This window comes from Myotis yumanensis, unplaced genomic scaffold (genome assembly GCF_028538775.1).
Source record: "Myotis yumanensis isolate MYYU_CA2020_CCGP unplaced genomic scaffold, mMyoYum1.0.hap1 SCAF_16, whole genome shotgun sequence".
In the NCBI taxonomy this organism is placed as follows: Eukaryota; Metazoa; Chordata; class Mammalia; order Chiroptera; family Vespertilionidae; genus Myotis; species Myotis yumanensis.
The window spans coordinates 46,149,241-46,169,337 of record NW_027223767.1 but is presented as its reverse complement, the minus strand read 5'-3'; the positions used below and the strand labels follow the sequence as shown (position 1 = coordinate 46,169,337).

The 20,097-nt window shown below is 51.8% G+C and overlaps 1 protein-coding gene across 1 annotated transcript; it reads right to left on the bottom strand.

Moving 5' to 3' along the window:
- Positions 1-11,942: 11,942 nt before the first annotated feature.
- On the bottom strand, positions 11,943-13,741 carry GAST (gastrin). Its single transcript, XM_070394395.1, has 3 exons — positions 13,698-13,741; positions 12,234-12,449; positions 11,943-12,113 (listed from the first exon to the last, which is right to left on the bottom strand). The coding sequence occupies exons 2-3, from the start codon at positions 12,442-12,444 to the stop codon at positions 12,010-12,012; spliced, it is 315 nt and encodes a 104-aa protein (XP_070250496.1). The 5' UTR covers positions 12,445-12,449; positions 13,698-13,741; the 3' UTR covers positions 11,943-12,009.
- Positions 13,742-20,097: the final 6,356 nt, after the last annotated feature.

Below are 20,097 nucleotides of genomic sequence, written 5' to 3'. Positions count from 1 at the left end.
ATCGTCCTTGCTCTGCTCACGTCTGTCTAACTGCCTACAGCATTTGTAAATAGATTTAAATTCCAGAGAGATGAGGCACTGGATGTTTTATGGAGACAGTTTCTCCCCGTACCCACTTTTTTTTCTCTTCTTCACCCACGTTTCTGCCCTTTGTCCTCCTAACTCTGTGTGATCAAAATATGAACAATGCGTGTAAATCCTAAACATTGCATAGTTGGGCTTTGTTATTTGTCCCCTCGCTCCCTTTGCCTCTCATGCATGACAAGCGCCCTTTTTCCCTGGAGTTATTGTCTTCCCCAGTCTCACATTACTCAGTCATCTGCTATGAATCTTGGAGTGATCTGAACATATTTGTTTTGAAATGAGAGAAAAAGACAGAAAAAAAAAAAAAGTTGGAAGCCATTGACTTCCCTCTTGCTTCATAGAACATTTCGTGTTGCGCAAGGTCTTGTTTGAGTCTCAAAAATACTACTCACAAATAACAAACAAAATGCCTTGCTTATCACATGAGGGCTGGTTCCTGAAACTGGCCAGCAGCTGCAGATGAGTTCGCTGTCTTTGTATCTGGTCCCTGGGATCTCCATGTTGAGCTTAGAATGTCATATCTTGGATACGTCTTCTAGCCTGGACATTTCAGGTAGAAGTGACGTGTGGTATTAGTTGCTGATTTCCTACAGGTGTTGATACGTGTTTAGACTTTAGAGATAAATAACCAAAAAGGACTTCCTCTCGTCTCTTCATTGTCCATGTTGTAGATAGTGTGGAGTGCTGGGGCCCAGGTGCTATTATTCCATAAGTTGATGCCTCTGGCCCATTTGAGCCCTAGAAGATGTCAGACTCGGAGTGGTGAAGCTGTCTCTGGCAGGGGTCACTCTAGCATGGCTGACAGATTGGGTGACTAAGACTGGGGCGGGGGGTGGGCCAGGCACACTAGGACGAGTCTGTCCTGACTCGCTCCATGAGCGTCCCAGTCCGCACATAAAGGCGGTTCACTGGGCCTGATGTGTCATTCTCCTCAAGCTTCTTCCCATCTTTGAATATAAACTCCTCTTGCCATTTAGCCTTTCCTTTCATAAGCTTTAAAACCCTTAAACCCAGCCTGATTGGTGCAGCTCAGTGGTTAAGTGTCGACCTATGAACCAGGAGGTCACGGATTGATTCCCAATCAGGGCACATGCCCAGGTTACAGGCTCCATCTCCAGTAGGGGGCATGCAGGAGGAAGCCAATCAATGATTCTCTCTCATCATTGCTATTTCTATCTCTCTCTCCCTCTCCCTTCCTCTCTGAAATCAATCAATAAAAAATATATTTAAAAAAATAAATAAAGCCTTAAACCCAAACACAGGATTGAGCTAGATCTGGACTGCTCAACGTGTGGTCTGTTCCAAAATGCCTCCCCTGTGCTCTCCCTACGAGTCTAACTCCTTGGGAAGGGAAGGACTAAGGTGCATGGGGTAAGTATGTCTCTACTTAACCAACTGCTCTGTAGACCTCATCCGGTTCACTGTGGACGCATCTCTTGCCAACATGGGCCTCACTGCTGTCTGAGAGGCAGGCCTTCCCAAGCTGGCTCTCTTCTGTGAGTTCCATACAGGACCCTCCCCGCTGCCCAGGTCCCTAACGCAGGAGACACAACTTTCAACCCACTTTCTGCCATGAGCACTGCATCCCTCAGCCTCACGCTGCTAGTGACCTTCACACCCCAAGGCCAACCCTTCTGCCAGTGAAGATGGTACACATCCAGGTGCCTTCTTTGGTGGCAGAGCACCTGAGTCACAGAAACTGCACATTTGACACAAAATGAATGGGAGTGTCGTCGCTCATCTCACTTCTCTCCACCCTCCCGGCTCTCCAGGTCTCCTTCCCTAGGGACAGGTCAGCAAGTGCAGGGTCTAAGCAGAAGTGCAATTAGGGGATGGAAGGCAGTGTTCCCTTCTTCCAGGCATCCTCTCATCTTTTTATTTATTTTTTTTAATATGTTTTTATTGATTTCAGAGAGGCAGGGAGAGGGAGAGAGAGAGACATGAATGATGAGAGAGAATCATTGATTGGCTGCCTCCTGCATGCCCCCTCCTGGAGATGGAACCTGCAACCCAGGCATGTGCCCTGACTATGAATCGAACTGTGACCTCCTGGTTCATAGGTCCATGCTCAACCACTGAGCCATGCCGGCCGGGCCATCCCCTCATCATTACTAATGATTCTCAGGATGACCCTCTACCATTCTCCCTGGGGAAAGCTGCCGATGGGAACAGCAAAGACTTGCTTCGCTCAGCTCTCATCTAGGTCTGTGTCCACAGGGTTATCTATGAGTGTCGTTTCTATATAATAATGTGCTCCCTGCTCAGAGCACGTTTCCTTAGGAACCTCACTTGTGGGGATTGAGGGAGTGAATGTGCATCTTAGCCCAGGTTGTTGCTGTGGGAGAAGAACAGAACAGTTTTTCCTGCTGCTTTAAACATCAAATGGCAGGGGCGACCCCCTGCATTCAAGTTCGCAGGCCAGACCGGATGTCTGACAGCACCTTGAATATAGTAAAGACAAACACTTCTTCCCCAGCAGGGGGTTCCCGAAGCTGGAATCCTGTGTTTTCTCCCAGGAATTCACAACCATCAGCACAATAAATTCCACTCGGATGTTCATTGTCCTTAAGCCACTTGCAATGAACAAACGAGTGGACAGGATAAATAGAGTGGAAGGAAGGTTCCGTGCCAAAGGGACAAATTCACAAAGTGCCCGGGGCTTGCTTTGCTTCATGTGAAAAAAAAATCCTTGGCTCCTCTTTCTGTTGTTCCCTTCCAGCCGCTGTGCACACAGAATGTCCCTTTACAGCCGCTGTGCTCACAGAATGTCCCTTTATAGCCGCTGTGCTCACAGAATGTCCCATAGCCCTGGCCCTGGTGTCCTGGGTGCTGTCCTGCGTGGCCTGCTCGAGACCCCTTGGCGCTGCTGGAAACTGGCACACACGTGGGCTTTACTGATGCCAAGGGAACAGTGGCCCCTTCTCTAGGAAGGTTATATCCTCAGGACTGGCATTCGGTCACCGATGGACAACCTTCACTCCATGGAAACCCAACTCCTGTCACCCTGTGAGCGACACAGCATCCCATCCCACACTCTCCCAGGGGCCAGGACAGTTCACCCTTGTTTCATGCAAAACACAGCAGTCACTTAACCGATTCAAAGGATTCATCTGGGTGAGACCTTGCAGCCTGGACCCCAGGTAAAGGGAGCCTCCCTTTTCAACTGCTCCCCAGAGGCAGTTTTTGGTCCAGAGAAGTGGAGGGAGCTGGTCACAAATATTGATCCTAAGGAAATCTTTGGACACTTACTTTCAATCAAATCTGAGAGTGGAGAGTTGGTTCAAAAAATGAGGGGACCCCCCCCCCCCCCGCCCCCGCCACTAAAGCTCTCTGAAGTGCGACTTTTCATTATGGGTGAAAACACAACAGCTTCGCCATGGCTGAGTGGGAATAAACTCTGGGTGCCACTCATTTTAATCTCTGAACCCCCCTTGTGAAAGGGGTGGAAATTTTAGCATTTTTCTGGGTCTGGTATGTCACATATTTTCAAGAGCATGTAGCACACCGGAAGACAGACGATCCTTAGAGGGCAGCCTGCAGTCCTCCCAGAAACTGGGCCGTGAACCGACCCTGTCATCACATTATCCATCCCGGGCCCCGGGACTCGATGCCGAGGGATCCTTGCCAGCCAAGGGCCATTGCGCCTCAAGGCCCCGCCTGCCAAAAAGATGTCTCCATCCTGGACAAGAACGCCTTTCACTGGCTCATACTGGAAGCCGCAGAATTCTCTACAGAAAAACCATCGTGATAATGTCAGGGTCCCTTGGGGTTTGTAAGAATGAGATTCTGTCCCTTGCTGGCATCCAAGTCACAGCTCCAGCGACCCATACCTGCAACTGGAATGGAATGTCAGTTTCCTGATTTGGAATTCGCGTACGTGCCAAGGCTTCTCTAGGTCTTCTCCCAACACAAAAGTGCAAGGCCAGAGTACATGCTCGGGTGTCCACATGCGAAAGAATGACATTGGACCCCTTCCTCACACCACACACAAAAATGAACTCAGAATGGATCAAAAACCTAAGTGTAAGAGTGAAAGCTATGAATCTCTTGAAAAGGAGCATAGGTTTAAATCTTCGTGACCCTGGATTAAGCAATGGTTTCTTAGCTATTACACCAGAAGCACAGGGGAAAATGCATAAGATGGACTTCAAAATTAAAAACTTTTATGTCTCAAAGGACACTATCAAAGAAGTAAAAAGGTAGCCCCCAGGACAGAAGAACATTTTTGCAAGTCAACTGTGACAAGGGTCTAGTATCCAAAATACATATTTTAAAAATCTTGCAACTCAACATAAAAAGATAAACAACCTAAATTTAAAAATTGGCCAAGACTTGAGTAGACATTTCTCTGACCAAGATCTACAAATGCTCAATCAGTACATAAAAATGCTCACCATTTAAAACATTTCCATTTCTCAGTAACACAGGTTCTTGTGTGGATATGAGATGGCATGTTTTTCAGTATTGTGGCAGTGAAGAGGACAAAAAAAAAGTGGGCGAAATACCACCGTGTCACTCGAGAAGCAAGTGGCCATGTGTTCAAGCTGTCTGGTTTCAGCAAGCTGTTCCTGGTCTACTGGCCTGGTTCCCACCAGGACAGAGTCTGTCCCCTGGGGAGCATGTGACAATGTCTGGAAATATTTATAATTGTCGCAACTCAGGGAAGGGTGGTGCTGCAGCATGTATAGCGGCCAGCGACACCCCTGAACAGGACACTGCCCCACACTGAAGAATTCTCGCCCTCAGAACAGCAATATTGTCACCATTGAGAAACCCTGGCCTAACGGAAGGATGACATTCTATGTTATTGACAATAGTAGTCATGAGCTCAGACCCCAGGCATTGGAGGTTGCGATGCCAAAGGCTCTTTCTTTGATGCCTGCTTTCTTCTATTATTATTTATTGAGGACTTGTTTTGTTCTAGGCACTGTGCTAAATAAACCCTTCAAGTGTGGTATTTAATTTCATCTTCATAATCACCCTAGTCTATATATTAACCTATGGTATAAGTTTCTAGTTTTGTGTGTGTTTTTTAATTCACAATGATCTCCCCACACGATTTTCCCAGCAGGCAAAAAACACACACCCTTTACGTGTCTCACCAATGCAAATCCAAACCCAACGAATTCATTGCACGCGGTACTAAAAGAAGTAGGTTTACACTGTACACATGTAAGTGACAGAAGGAGGTGGAACAATAGAAAAAGTGCCAGGATTAGAAATAAATAGTGCAGCTCAAGTAGACGAGAAGGATTTGCTGAGCTTATAAATAGTACTGCAAGCGAAAGTACATTAATAGACCACAGAGTAGATGCTTCATAAACAAAGAATGAATGAACAACTGAACACATTCATGACTAAAAGTCCTGGGAGTTTTGTCTTTCATGCAAAGCAACTGTTTGACTTCTTTAAAAGAATATGCGGTGGCGGCTGTTGGTAATGGTAGCAGCATGATTTTTACTGTGAGAGAATAGTTTTCTATGTGTAGTTCCTCATTGGCTTTGCACAGCCATTCTGTGAAGGCGGAAGAGAGGGTGTAATTATCCCCATGTGGGAGATTTCATTCTTTGCCCAATTTGCCAGCATCCTGGTACCAGGAATGGCGCAGAGCTCAGGTGAGCAGAGCACAGTCAGAGGGGGGAGGCAGACATCCAATCAAGGAGGAACACCAAGTGTCAGAAGGTCACCACGGGGACAAAGAGGCCGACCCATAAGGAAACAGAATCCCAGGGGATGAAGTGGTTTGCACAGGGTCAAACGGTAGCTGGTTGGGCTGCAGAAATAGAGCCGAACCCAAAGCACGCAGAGCAAGGCAAGCAAAGGTCACAGCCACGTTCTCTAGCCAGGTCCAGCCATTCTGGGCGCGATGTTTAAAGAGGGACATTGACAGATGGGGAGCTGAGGAGGGAGGGGTCGCAAGCCATGTCTTTCAGGGGCGGGTGGAAAACTGGGTCTCTTTAGCCTGAGAAAATAAAACAGAATGAGTGTCCGGACATGCTCATGGCATTCAACTATTTGAAGGGTTATCGTGTGGAAGAAGCAGCTTTAAATTTTTTTATTAGTTTTGTTTGTTTGTTTGTTTTTGGTTAATCCTCACCTGAGGGTATTTTTCCCATTGCTTTTCAGAAGAGGAAGAGGGAGGAAGGGGGGCAAGGAGAAGAGAGAGAAACATTGATGTGAGAGAGACACATGAACTGGTTGCCTCCCCCACATGCCCTGACAGGGGGTGGGGAGCAAATCTGCAACCCAGGTACCATGCCCTTGACCAGGAATCGAACCCAAGCCCCTTCCATGTGCAGACCAACGCTCTAACCACTGAGCACACCAGCCAGGGCAGGAGCAGCTTTGAGACGGAGGAATGAAGAGCTCAAGACCCATCATGCAGGTGCCCTGTGAGGCGGACGTGTCTATCAGGGTTCAAAGGGGAGCACTCAGGTGGCAGCGTGAGAAGACGGGGTCCTCAAGGGGCCGTCCACACACACTGGGCAAGACGGGAGCAGGTTGTAGTTCAGGGCATGGACTCCACCCGAGTCAGGCCCCAGCCACGGCCACCACCACTTCTGAGCTGTGTTTCCTTGGAAAAGTGACTTCCTCTTTCTGAGTGTCCGCTTCCTTACCGGCCACGGCAGAGGGTGGCAGTGCCTGGGACGGGGATCGGTTACAGGGCTTACCAGGTAGTAAGGTGAGGCAGGTGACCCGTCTCATTCATTGAAGCCAACCGATTCCATAACTGAATCACCACCGAATGCGTGCACTGGGAGAAGCAGTGTGAGGGGTGCAGCCCGGGCAGTCGCCCCCTGGGACCACCACCTCGCCTGCAGGTCTGAGAAGGACCTGACCGCTGAGGGAGGGAATGTACTGTTGACCCCAGTGAGGTTTGCAGAATAGATGGCGTCTCTGCTAATGAGATCCATTCCTGCGCTGGGGAGAGCCTGGACCAAATGTTCTCAACAACCCTTTCCAATTCGTAAATTCCAAGAAAACAAGAATGCTCCAACGGTCCAATGGTGCCTGTCAGGAAGCGCCTTTCCTCCAGGGCAGCGAGAAAGGTCAAGGAGCGGCGAGCATGAAGCCGGTCTCTCTGGAAAAGGGATGAAAATCCTCCTCCCAGTCCTTCCCGGCTTGTTGTTTACCGCCACATAACGGGGCTTTGTTTGCCTGCCCTTCTCTAAGGCAACACGGGAAGCTGCCCCTGAGGTTCCCAGGGCGAACACATGAGATTTCTCCCCCCCACCACCACCCCCCGCCCTGCCCCCGCCCAAGCCCCCCCAAAGAAATACACCCCAGAATTGTACGCATGTTCAGGTTTTGAATTACGGTCTTTGACAATATCTGGTCGTCTTCCAGTCCTGCTTGGGACCTTTGACCTCAGTGTGCAAAACAGAAAGGCCTTGTGCGTCGGGGATGCGGACATGCGTTTTCAGATTGCACCCTCTCCTGGTCACAGGCGGGAACCGACACGGCAGATTCAGATTCCTTGTTTGTTTTTCCTGCCGCACAAGCCCCCCGCCACCAGGGAAGCTGGACAGGAAACGTCTTGCTCCCCAGAATTTAATGCTGGCCTCCTGGGAGCTGATAGCTTGACATGCATTCAAATTCAACTATGGGGCAGCTTCCCAAATGCAGGGTTTATTTATTTTGGAAGCACATATTTCTACCAAAGAGCAGTTACTCATTAATCACCGAGAAGCTTCACCCTCCGGGAAAAGGACTCGAATTAGGACCTTTTCTTTTTTCTTTTTTTACTATATTTTTTTATTGTTGATGGTATTACAGATCTCTCCCATTTTCTCCCCCTCTTAAGACCTTTTCTAGAAGTTCGGAGCTGGGTCCTAGAAAACAGAGGACAGCAGGCTGAGAGGCTCAGGTCCCCAACCCATTCCATACCCTTGTCCCAGGCCAGGGGAAAGGCTCAGAGGGGGTTAGCGCCCCAGGAGTCTGGCCAAGGACCTGAGAGGGGGAGTAAAAGAAAGAGGGGGCCCTCAGGGGTGGAGATGCCCAGGGGCTGGGGTGGGTGGTGGAAGAGGAACCAGGAGAAGGAGGAGGGCTCCCCTGAGGCCTGCAGGAGACAAGCAGGAGTGTGTGGGGGCGGGGGGGGGGGGGGGGGGGAGTCTCCCCTGTCCCCTGTCCAGGGCACCCTCTCTGGCCTGCTCCCCAGTTGGATGCAGAAGGTAGTTCTGGTGCCTGGCCCTGCCCAGATCCCAAGCACTGACCCTCAGGGACTCTTGCCAAGGGATACCCTGTACCAGGTGACTTTTTCCAAGGTCAGGCCAGGGGAGGCTGCCCAAGGCTGGGCATCAGGGTGATGGTGCCCCCAGTTCAAGGCTCTGGTGGTGGGTGGGGGGAGGGGTGCCTCCTTCTGCCCTCTCTCTGGCCCAGCAGGAGTCCGAGGGGACACACTGGGAGGGAGGGAGAGCAGGAGGCCTAGGGGATCTGCTCTGCTGACCTCTGGGGTCAGAGCAGCAGCAGCAGGGTGGGAAGGGGAAGGAGGCTGAAAGGCCCCACTCCAGGGGAGCCTGCCGGGTCTCCTGGGCTGTGGCAGACGCCTACCTGCTGGGCCCACATGTTTACCTGAAGAGTGACCCAGGGTCTGAGCCTTGGTTTCTCTGTCTGTAAAATGGGTCACTTTGCAGACTCTGCCTCTTTTGCGGGGTGACTGGCCCTGCCTGGGCGGGAGTTGGAGAGCGGTGAGATGTGTACTGACACTGCCCTCTGGTGGCTGGAGCTGGAGTTGCTGGGCTCCAGTGCCTGAACCTAGAAACATAGGTTTATTTCAGTAAAGACATGCTGAATACAAAGGGCTGAAATAAATGAGTCATCGTTAACATAAAATAATAGAACATTTTAATAAAAATTAGTATTTTTCTTGAACATTAACTTACCAGACACTGAATAACTGCATAAATTAATAAGCATAATGCAAATAAGCCTCTTTTTCTTGTTCTCCAAAAGCAAAATATTTCCTGTTGCGCACACCAAACAAGTCAGTACAAGACTAATGACGTGGCCATCGGCTGCTAGTATTAGTGGAGAGAAATGGTGCACCTGCGCGTAAGGCGCATAAGGAAAATGAATGCAACACGATTATAATCATTAGTCATTAGCGAACGTTGTAGTTCATTATTGATAATTATGTATAACAGGATATTGTAAAAATTAAGTTACAACATTTTTATTAAAACGTTTCTTACATACCGTTATATTGGCTGGGCCGCAAAAATGTTCCTTGTGGGCCACATGCAGCCCACAGGCTGGGAGTTTGATATGCTTGACCTAGATCAGTGATGGCGAACCTTTTGAGCTCAGTGTGTCAGCATTTTGAAAAACCCTAACTTAACTCTGGTGCCGTGTCACATATAGAAATTTTTTGATATTTACAACCATAGTAAAACAAAGATTTATATTTTTGATGTTTATTTTATATATTTAAATGCCATTTAACAAAGAAAAATCAACCCAAAAAATGAGTTCACGTGTCACCTCTGACACACGTGTCATAGGTTCGCCATCACTGACCTAGATGGTGCCACCACCTGGGGACCTGGAGGGTCCCTTTCCTCTCTCTTTGTCTGCTCCATTTCCTGTCCTCCTTCTTTACCCCAAACTCCCCAGGAACCTCAGGGCTGCTTTTTCATGAGCAGGTCAAATCCAGTTCCACAAACATCTATTCAGCAGGAGTTGAACGACCCTCTACTGTATGACCCATTCTATGCTGGGTGTTGGAGCTACAGAGCTGTTTAAAACACAGCGAGATGGTCCAGGAAGCTGGAAGCTAAAGGCTAGTGGGGGAGCCACTGGGCAGAGCTTCCGTTTCATGAATGAATGAGAGTATGACACTTCCCAATAGTGGGGAGTCCTGGGTGGCCGGAGTGGAGGGGATGGCAGAGGGTAGGGGGGTGAGATGGGACCCCCCAAACAGGAAGAGTGTGACTGTTGGCCCCTTATTGGCATGATGACAGTTAAACGAAGTGCGATGCAGGAGGAGAGGCTGACAAGTGATTTTCTTGTGGAGGATGGGGAGTCCTGGGGGGGCGGGATGATGGAGCAGCAGCCCGGGATGCGGACCCCGGACTTTCAAAGGCTGGAGGGGTGGCTTTTCATTTTTATTTTTTAAATATATTTTTATTGATTTCAGAGAGGAAGGGAGAGGGAGAGATAGAAACGTCAAAGTTGAGAGAGAGTCATTGATCGGCTGCCTCCTACACGCCCCACATTGGGGATGGAGCCTGCAACCAGGGCATATGCCCTGACCGGGAGTCCACACTCAACCACTGAGCCACACTGCTGGGGCCGGGGATGGCTTTTTAAATGTAAGTAATTCTCTTCTGCAGATGGCATGACTTGCTCTGGAAGGGGAGTCAGCAAACTAGGCCTCATGGTTCTTTGAATACTTAGACAATGTTCTTAACATTGTCCCTTGGCCTGCGAAGCCTAAAATGTTTTCTATCCGACCCTTTTAGAGAAAGGTTGCCAGCCCTGGGAGTCTGCACTGCCATTCTCCTCCAGGTCTCATCCGCCGTGGACTGAGGCACGAACTCCCCGGCATGTCCAGCCGGCCTTGTGCTCGGAGCGCCCCCGGCGGAGAGTACCTGTGCCTGGGGGAGGATGCTGTCCACAGACAGAGCGGTGAGGGGCTGGGGGTGAGACACCAGCAAGTGCCCGCGCCAGCCACTCGCCCATTTGACAGATATTTACTGGGTACCTCCTGTTTGGGGAGTCGGGAACACAGCAGGCCAGAGGGACACGCGGTCCTTGCTCTCACAGTTTCCTTCTAACTGAGGAGGCAGACAAGAAGCCGTCCAGCCAAACCACCACATGTGCCATGTGCTCGGCAGAACACAGTACGCTGCAGTCAGGGAATAATGGGGGCGAGGAGCAGGGGATGGGTCTCTCAGGAGGAGGCATGTCAACCAGCGACGTTTGTGCTGGCGTGGGGTGGGGGGAAGCAAGGACAAAGGTTCTGAGCAGGAAGGAGCCAGTGTCTGTGTTGGGGAATGGAAGAGAGAGGAGGAAGACATGTGGTCCCCATGGCAGCATCCACCATGAAGACGGGCTCTCAGAGCTTTGACACGGAGCATAGATTTCATTCTACGCGCAATGGGGAGCACTGGAGGGTTGGCCTGACACGATTGCATTTATCTTGTTAAAAGCTTTCTCTGACCCGGCCGGCGTGGCTCAGTGGTTACACATCGACCTATGAACCAGGAGGTCACAGTTCGAGTCCCCGTTAGGGCACATGCCAGGACTGTGCCCAGTGGGAGGCATGCAGGAGGCAGCCAATCAATGATTCTCTCTCATCATTGATGCTTTTATCTCTCTCTCCCTCTCCCTTCCTCTCTGACATCAATAAAAATATATTTTAAAAATAAAATAAAATAAAAAGCTGTCTCTGATTTCAACCCTCACCCCCACCCCCTATTCTCCCTCCCACACAAGGAGATTCTTGTTCAGTGTTGGGCTCTGGGGACACCAAGAAGCATGAGCCGTGGCGCCTGCCCCTAGAGCAGTGGTTCTCAACCTTCTGGCCCTTTCAATACAGTTCCTCATGTTGTGACCCAACCATAAAATTATTTTCGTTGCTACTTCATAACTGTAATGTTGCTGCTGTTATGAATCGTCATGTAAATATCTGATATGCAGGGTGGTCTTAGGCGACCCCTGTGAAAGGGTCGTTCGACCGCCAAAGGGGTCGCGACCCACAGGTTGAGAACTGCTGCCCTAGATGGTGCTCAACTCCTCTCCCTGCCTTAACCCTGCCCCAGCTCCCCTCCCTGCCTCAACCCTGCCCCAGCTCCCCTCCCTGCCTCAACCCTGCCCCAACACCCCTCCCCTGTCCCAGGACACTTGACACAGTGTGGTCCATTGGAAGCGGATTTATTTGGGTTGGTTTTCCATGGGGCTGGGCTGGGCTGGGCTGGGAGGTGGCTAGGGCTGTTGGTCCCCTTCCTCAGCACTGCGGCGGCCGAAGTCCATCCATCCATAGGCTTCTTCCTCTTCCTCCAGCCACGGCCCCTGCTTCTTGGACAGGTCTGCGGGCCAGAGGCGGGAGAGGCGGTGAGGATGGGGAAGGACACGGAGCCCCGAGAACCGAGGCCAGGGCCCAAACGGGCTGGGGGAGGCAAGCAGGGAGGGCTGTCCGCAGCTCCTACCTGCCACCGGGCGTGGGGGATCCGGGAACCTCAGCTGCCTTTGGTGGTGAGGGGCTGGGCCCAGCTGGTCCGGCCAATGTGCCTCCGGGGCCCTCTTGGCCCCTGGGCCGGAGGGTGCGTCCTGCAGCTGGGAGCGGGGCTTCCAGGAGGCTTCCGAGAAGGCGGCCAGAGCCAGAGCCAGGATCAGCGCTTGCACACAGAGCCGCTGCATCTTGTCTGCAGAGGGAGCAGGGCCGAGCTTAGGGGAGGGCAGTCCAGGCACCAGGGGCAGGGCCCTGGGTTGGTGGGCTCCAGGTCCCTCCTTGCTGGCAGGTGTGCAATTCTGGGAGGGCTTGTGGACTGTTCCTGCCAGTCCCCCCACTCCCGCTACCTCCACGCCTTGCCCCTCTCCTCCTTCCCTACCCTAATTCTAGCGGCTGCTTTTCTTAGAGGAACGATTTCTCAGCTGTTATGCACAATTGGAAGCCACATGAGCAGCTCTGTGGATGTTTCGGTCTTGTCATTTAGGCAAACTTTAATAGCCAAGGGTCCAGCCGGCGTGGCTCAGTGGTTGAGTGTCGACCCATGAGCCAAGAGGTCACGGTTCGATACCGGGTCAGGGCACATGCCCAGGTGGCCAGCTAGATCCCCGGTATGGAGCATGCAGGAGGCAGCCGAGCCATGATTCTCTCTCATCCCTCTCCTTTCCTCTCTGAAATCAATAAAAATACATTTAAAATGCAAAAAAAAGAAAGGATGCTCTCTCTCATCCTTGATGCTTCTATCTCTCTCTCCCTTTCCTTTCCTCTCTGAAATCAATAAAAATGTCTTTTCTAAAAAGGACACTCAGCAGTGATAAAGGACCACAGGGAGCTCTTTGGAGACCTCCTGCACACTCACCGTGCCCAACACTAGCCATGTGGGTTGTCCAATATGGTAGCCACTGGCCCCAGGTGGCTCTTTACATTTAATTAATTAGATAAAAAGGTCCTCCCTTGCACTAGCCGTATTTCCAGCGCACGTGTGGCCGGTGGGTACCATATCGGACAGAGCAGACATAGAACACTACCATCGCCATGGGAAGTGCTTTCAGACAGGGCTGGTCTAGGAAAGAGCTTGAGATGGGGTCCAGGAAAACGGGTTCCAGGCCCAGCCTTACCCAATCATTTGGGTCACATCTCCTTCTGGGCCTCAGTTTTCTCATCTGAGAGATGGGAGAATAGCGTTTGTCTTTCTCACCTCCCAGGGCTGGTGAGAGGGGGGGGATATGGAGTGAGAGGGTCCGGGCTGGGCCCTGGGTGAAGCAGCAGGTCAGCTCGAAGGCAAGAGTCGGAAATCCAGGGTGGGTCCTCGTGCTGAGACCCAGTCCCACCCTGGCTGAAGGGGAGGGTCCCAGCCCTGGCGACACTGATATGTGAGCCTGACAGGGTGTGGTGCCCCATCGACGCTCTTCCCAGCCTCTCCCTCCCCTCCGGGTGCTCTCACCTGCCGAGCCGGGAGTTGGGTGATGCTGAGGTCTGCCTGGTGCCTCTCGGTTCTCTGCTGGGCCGGTTGCTCTAGCCCTGCCTTATAAAGGCCTCAAGGCCCCTCCCAAACCCTCCGTTCCCATGAGGCCAGGTTCCCACAGCACGAAGAACCCTGCCATTTCGTCAGTCACCCGGATGCGGGGGGAGGAAGGGGTGCTGGTGAGGGGCAGAAGCAGGGTAGGGGCCATTCTTCAGCTGGGCATGGGGCAGGCAGGAGGCAGGCTTCCTGGGGTCAGGAACAATGTCCCCGCCATGTCCTCGGGGTCAGGGGTCTGGTGCGCATCCTTTAGGCTACTTCCCGTTGGGGGGCAGGTGAGGCAGGCGGACCAAATGACCTTAGACTCAGAAAGCATGTTCCGCCCATACTGATGTTTGAAGATCAGGGAGGGTGTGATCAGAGGGTGACGTATTGATCTCCTGTCCCGTCTGCCGGCCTCTGCACACAGGACGTGTCACGGTTATCAGGAGCAATGGGCCGTGGGCTGATGGCCTCGCTCTCCCTGCCCCGTGGCCACATCCTGGTTGGCTGTGAACCCTCACCTTCCCTTACCTGGAAACCCCGGAGTGTCGCCCCCTCTCCTGGTGCCCTCTTTGCTGGGCTGGATTTAGCTTGCAGCTGCCCCACATCTCCCCAGGTCTGCCCCTCATCCCCCCTCTTGCAAACCCCCTACCCAGAGCCAATTCCTTGAGGCCCCTGTGCCTCAAGGGAAGGCAGTAATCACAGAACCCATTCACCACTTTTCAATATAAAAATACATTTTCAGCCCTAACTGGTTAGGCTCTGTGGATAGAGTGTTGGCCTGCGGACTGAAGGGTCCTGGGTTTGATTCCAGTCAAGGACATGTACCTTGGTTGCTGGCACATCCCCAGTGGGGGGTGTGCAGGAGGCAGCTGATTGATGTTTCTCTCTCATCGCTGTTTCTAACTCTCTATCCCTCTCCCTTCCTATCTGTAAAAAAATCAATAAAATATATTTTTTTTTTAAAAAAAATACATCTTCAGATGGTTAGCAAAGAGACGAAAGGGCTTGCCCAAGATGTTCCAGAAAACCAAATGGAATGCTTGTTGACCTGGGTTGTTTGTTGTTTTTTTTTAATATATGTTTTTATTGATTTTTAGAGAGAGGAAGGGAGAGAGAGAAACACCAATGGGAAAAAAGGCATTATTGATAGGACGCCTCCTACATGTCCTCTATTGGGGACTGAGCCTGCAGCCCACACGTGCCCTGACCGGGAGTCAAACCCGTGACCTCTTGGTTCCTGGGCTGATGCTCAACCACTGAGCCACACCGGTTGGGCTGGTTAGCCTGCTTGATAAATCGCTGTCTTGACCTCGTTTGGACGGATGTAACTAGCTCTAGGCTGTTTTTTATTTTTCCGCAGCTGGGCCTAGAGATTTTGCTTTTGTTCGTGCATGATCAGGGCCCCTCCCGCTCTGGATAAGAGGCCGTGGTACCCACACTCACAGCCAGCTTTGCTGAGAATTAACAGGTGATGAAAGAAGCAGGCTGTGAGGTTTCCATGGCAACCAGTGGCCAAATGTTCTGGTGACTAACCATCCTAATACAGCGCAGGTCTTGGTGACTCAGCAGATGGAATAAACGAGAATGGCAAAAACAGTGCAGGCATTGGTGACAATAATTGAGTCACAGACTCTCAGAGGCAGAAGAGACTTTGAGGGGGCTTGAGGGAGCAGCTCTGCTCACATCCTGGGGAAAAGAGAGGCTCATGTTGCTGTGGCAACGGGAAATGATACGCTTTCAGCAGAGTCCTGGTTGTACCACAACCCAAGTCTTGATTTCTACTGGGGCGATTCTACAGATGAAGAAACAGGCCCAGACAGCTGAGCGATCCCTGTCCTGAGATCACATGACCAAGAAGGAGAGCTGGGCTTAAAACTCAGATCTCACCCAGCTGGAGTGGCTCAGTGGTTGAGCGTCCACCTATGAACAAGGAGGTCACGGTTCGATTCCGGTGTGGGGCGTGCAGGAAGCAGCCGATCAATGATTCTCTCTCATCCTTGATGTTTGTATCTCCCTCTCCCTTCCTCTCTGACATCAATAAAAATATATTTTTTTAAAAAATTCAGGTCTCTGTCCACCTAATTCTGGGATCTTTCTTCTCCTGGGGGATGGGGTGGGTGTGGTGGGCAGAGAATAAGGTTCCCCCAAAGATGTTCATCCCCCGCAACCCCCGGGACATGTGACTATTTGATCTTACATGGCAAGAGGAACTTCACAGCTGTAATTAAGGTCACAGAATTTCAAGTAGAGCGCTCTATCTGGAGAATCTGAGTGGGCCCATTCAATCGGATGAACCCATAAGAACAGAGAAGGTTCTTTGGCTGGAGGCAGAAGTGACGTGGCTGAAGGATGAGTCCAAGTTCTGAAGAATGAAAGACTTGGCCTGCCCTTGCGGGATTGAAGAAGGGCGGGTGAGGGCAGCAGGCCAGCAGGACGAGGTGTGCGGGTGGCCAGCCGTCAGAAGCTGAGAGGGGCCGACGTTGAGGCCCCACCTCCACAAAGAACTCACTTTGGCCAACGACCTGGATGAGTTTGGAGGCAGATTCATCCCAGAGCTCAGGAAGGAGCACAACCCTGGCCACCGCTCGATTTTGGCCCAGGGAGCGCGCTGAGCCTGGCCTTCTCACCCACAGGCTGCGAGAGGATGGACTTGTGTTGTCTGAAGCCCCTAAGTGGGTGGTGATTTTTAGGGCAACAACAGAGAATGAACGCGAGGGGCCCCAGCCTCCGGAAGGCTTCTTCCTGTCAGCAAGAACCGGGCCTGAGTGAGTGTGCAGGTGATTTTCCAAACACAGCTCAGGGAGATGCGCATTAAGGTTTTGGGCTGCTCGTCTATTCCATTCTCACTGCGGGGAGTAAGTACCAGCAGGAAGCCAGGGTTTGGATGAGGCCCCGGGGATAGGAGAGGAGTGTGGTGGCCCTTTCTTTCCTCCTCGCTTTGGTGGAGTCTAGGTTCTAGGGGAGGGATCACACACACACAGAGAGACACAACAATGGCACCCAGGAAAGGGGAGAGCATTTCCTGGGGAGGGAGGCTCTCCAAGGGCACCTCTGCCCACAGGTGGCCTCGGGAAATGTCAGTGTGACTGATGATCACCTGCCAGCTTCCTGGTTGGTTATCGATGGAGGAAAAGTTGGAGGCTGATAATGATGCAATCGCCCTGTCCCAGGCAACAGGGCCTTGGAGGATGTGAAGGTGCTGGGACAAATAGTGACACCTGGGAGGGGTTCGTGTCAACATGGGCATCTGCGGTCCCTCCCAGGGCAAGGGCTGGGGCTCGGGAAGTAGGAGAATGACGTGTGGCCTTGCCTGCTGTCCGGGACCAAGAGGACAGCCAACTGCTGCTCTCAGCTGAGCTGGGGAGGCCACCCACCAAGCTCAGGGGCCAGGGACAGGCCTGGCTGCCCAGGAGAGAGAGCAGGGGGTGCCCCCAATTTAGCCTCTGCCTTCCCTCTCTGGCCTCCCCTCGCACATTCTCCCCTGATGCCCACCTGTGCCTTGGAGACTGAGGCTCTCAATCCCCGCCTCACATTGAGATCACCTGGGGAGCTCAAAGCTCCACCCTCACGCCCAGGCCGCTCAGACCCCACAGCGCCCAGTCCTCCCAGATCAGAAGCTGAGGGCGAGGCCTGGACGCCTGGCTGGATCTGTGGGACAGGGGTTGGCAATCCTGGGCTGGAACCCCAGCTCGGCAGCACCCCCTAACTCTCCGATCGAAGGCGAGTCACAGACCTGAGGAGGATCCAGGTACTCGCAGCCCGGCCCGTGGTGAGGGTTGGCCTCTCACACGTTAAGTTCTAAGTACGGCTCTGCTATCATTCCGGGGACTTCATCTCCACAGCCTCACCCGCCTCAGGCTGCCGCATTGTGCTGACTAAGGACAACCTCCCCTTTCCTTGGTTACTTTCTTCTCCACTCTTCCCTGCACTAGTAGTCCCTGGCAGCCCCCTCCCGTGCAGGTTAAGGCCTTCTCCTCCATGTAGGCCTCACACTAGCTCCTCAGGTCTCCCCACCTTCTGCCTCCCACAGCACTGGGTCACCCTGGCTTCCACCCTGGGAACCGTCTTGCCTCCCATATCTTTTTTTTTTTTTTTTTTTTTGCCCCAACCAGGAATCGGACCGTGACCTCCTGGTCCATAGGTCAAAGTTTAACCACTGAGCCACGCCGGCCGGGGGCGGGGGAGGCTCCCATATCTTAACAGTAACACCTCCCGCTGTTGAATGAGCGCTCACAGGCATATGACCGCACTGAACACTCAAACCCAAGCCCAGAACACTGTGCAGGCTCTCAAACCCAGTGAAGGCCCTCTTAGGATTTGTGCGTTTCACTGTAAGTAAATTTTATTTAAAAAAAGAAAGAACTGTAACAAACAGGGTGAAGTCTCCTGTGCATTTACTTTGAAATGTATGAAAAATAAGATGGCTGAACAGATAGGAGATCGAGATAATAAAATTATAAATTATAGAATCCAGGTGGTGGCATCTGAGTGCCCACATTACAATTCAACTTTTCAGTGTGTTTTGAGCATTTTCATAATGACGTATTGGGAGGTGTTTTGTTGAGCCATGTCAGACAGTGGTTTTAAATGGGGAAATAATGCTAAAAGCACCTGCTAGTGTGAGAGAGAGGTAGCTGCTCGGTGCATTTCAGAGGCAAGAGCGTGAGGGTCAGCCAGGTGAAGGTGCTCGCCGCAGGCCCCACAGGTGGGATGAGGGAGCCGAGCTGGGAACCTGGTCAGTCTTCTTGGACTCCGAGTGCTGCTGCCTGTCTTCACCCATAGCCTCCTGGCCCGCCCTCTCCCTAGAAGGGCAATTGACCTTCCCTGTGACCTCCGGTTCCTCCACCTGCCTGGGTCTCCCTCTGCCCCACCTGGCCTCACTCTCCTCCCTCCCAGCCTGCTCCCACGGTTTGTCATTTCAGTGATGTGGGATGCACCCGGATGGCGGCCCCTCTTCTGCTTCAGAACCTGCCAGGCTGCTCCCCAGTTCCTGACAGAGGACACCCCCCCTTCCTGTACCCCTCCCAGTGCAAACAGGAAAGTACCTGAAAGTGGCCAGTTGAATCCATTGCAGATTAATATTCTGCAGCTGGGTTGTTGCCTGGCAACCTGGTGTATCATCTCTCCCTTCACTTCCAAGGTTATCTGACTCAGTCCCCTTCTCCTGGCCAAGGCGGCAGTTGTATGAGCCCCTCTGTCCTTTTCTCCTTTCCTCCGTCACTGGAGGGTGCAGTCCCTCCCCCAGGGCCCTTCATCCCAAACCCTCCTGCTTGCCCAGAGACCTGTGCCTTCACTTTTTCATTCGTTCATTCATTCATTCATTTATCCATTTATTTTTTAAAGTTTTTTTAGCCAGTTTGGCTCAGTGGATAGAGCGTCAGCCTGTGGACTGAAAGGTCCTGGGTTCAGTTCCGGTCAAGGGCATGTACCTTGGTTGCAGGAACCCTCTCCCCCCGCCCGGGCCCTGGTCAGGATGTGTACAGGAAGCAACCAACCGATGTGTTTCTCTCACATCGATGTTTCTCTCTCTCTTTCCCTCTCTCTTCCACTCTCTAAGCATCAATGGAAAAATATCCTTGGGTGAGGCCTGGCTGGTGTGGCTCAGAGGTTGAGTGTCCACCTATGAACCAGGAGGTCACGGTTCAATTCCCGGTCAGGGCACATACCCAGGTTGCGTGCTCCATCCCCAGGAGGCAGCCAATCAATGATTCTCTCTCATCATCGATGTTATCTCTTTCCGTCTCCTTCCTCTGAGATCAATAAAAGTATATTTTTAAAAACAATATCCTTGGTTGAGGATTAAAAATATTTTTTTTCTTTAAATGCTTGTTTGTGCCAGGCACGGGGCTGACCCTGGGGACACAATGGTGATCAAGCAGGTCTTTGTTCCTTGTCTCTTGGAGGGAAGCAGTGTCCTGAATGTTGTGGTGGAGGAAGCGAGCAGAGAGGCCTCTCCTTACCCCTTACTTGAACTTCTCCTCCCTGCAAGCCTGCTGACATCTACAACACGTTTTCACCTCCCTCTTCCCCTAGTAATGGCGATTGACATTTAGGGAGCACTTGTCTTATAATCCTCATCGTAGCCTCACAAGAAGGGTAATCCGATGGCCCCTAGTTTATAGCCAAAGAAACTGAGACACCGAGGTTGGTGATTGTTGGTAGAAGCGATCCACCATGGGTCTTGAGCATTCCTGTACGCCAAGAATTCAGGGCCATGACCTGTCTCTACCTGCACGGTGTCTCAGGGCTGTGTTTGAAGTGAGTAACCTCAAGGCATGAGGTAATGTCTCCCTATGGGTCAAAGAGCAAGCTTGCTGCTGCTGACTGGAAAAACAAT

What these genes read in the sequence shown, in the direction of transcription:
- GAST (XM_070394395.1), bottom strand. Translation starts at nt 12,444, where the DNA reads ATGCAGCGGCTCTGTGTGCAAGCGCTGATCCTGGCTCTGGCTCTGGCC. An exon ending in TCCCCCACGCCCGGTGGCAG is followed by an intron (nt 12,114 to 12,233) that starts GTAGGAGCTGCG and finishes TCTGGCCCGCAG; the next exon opens with ACCTGTCCAAGAAGCAGGGG.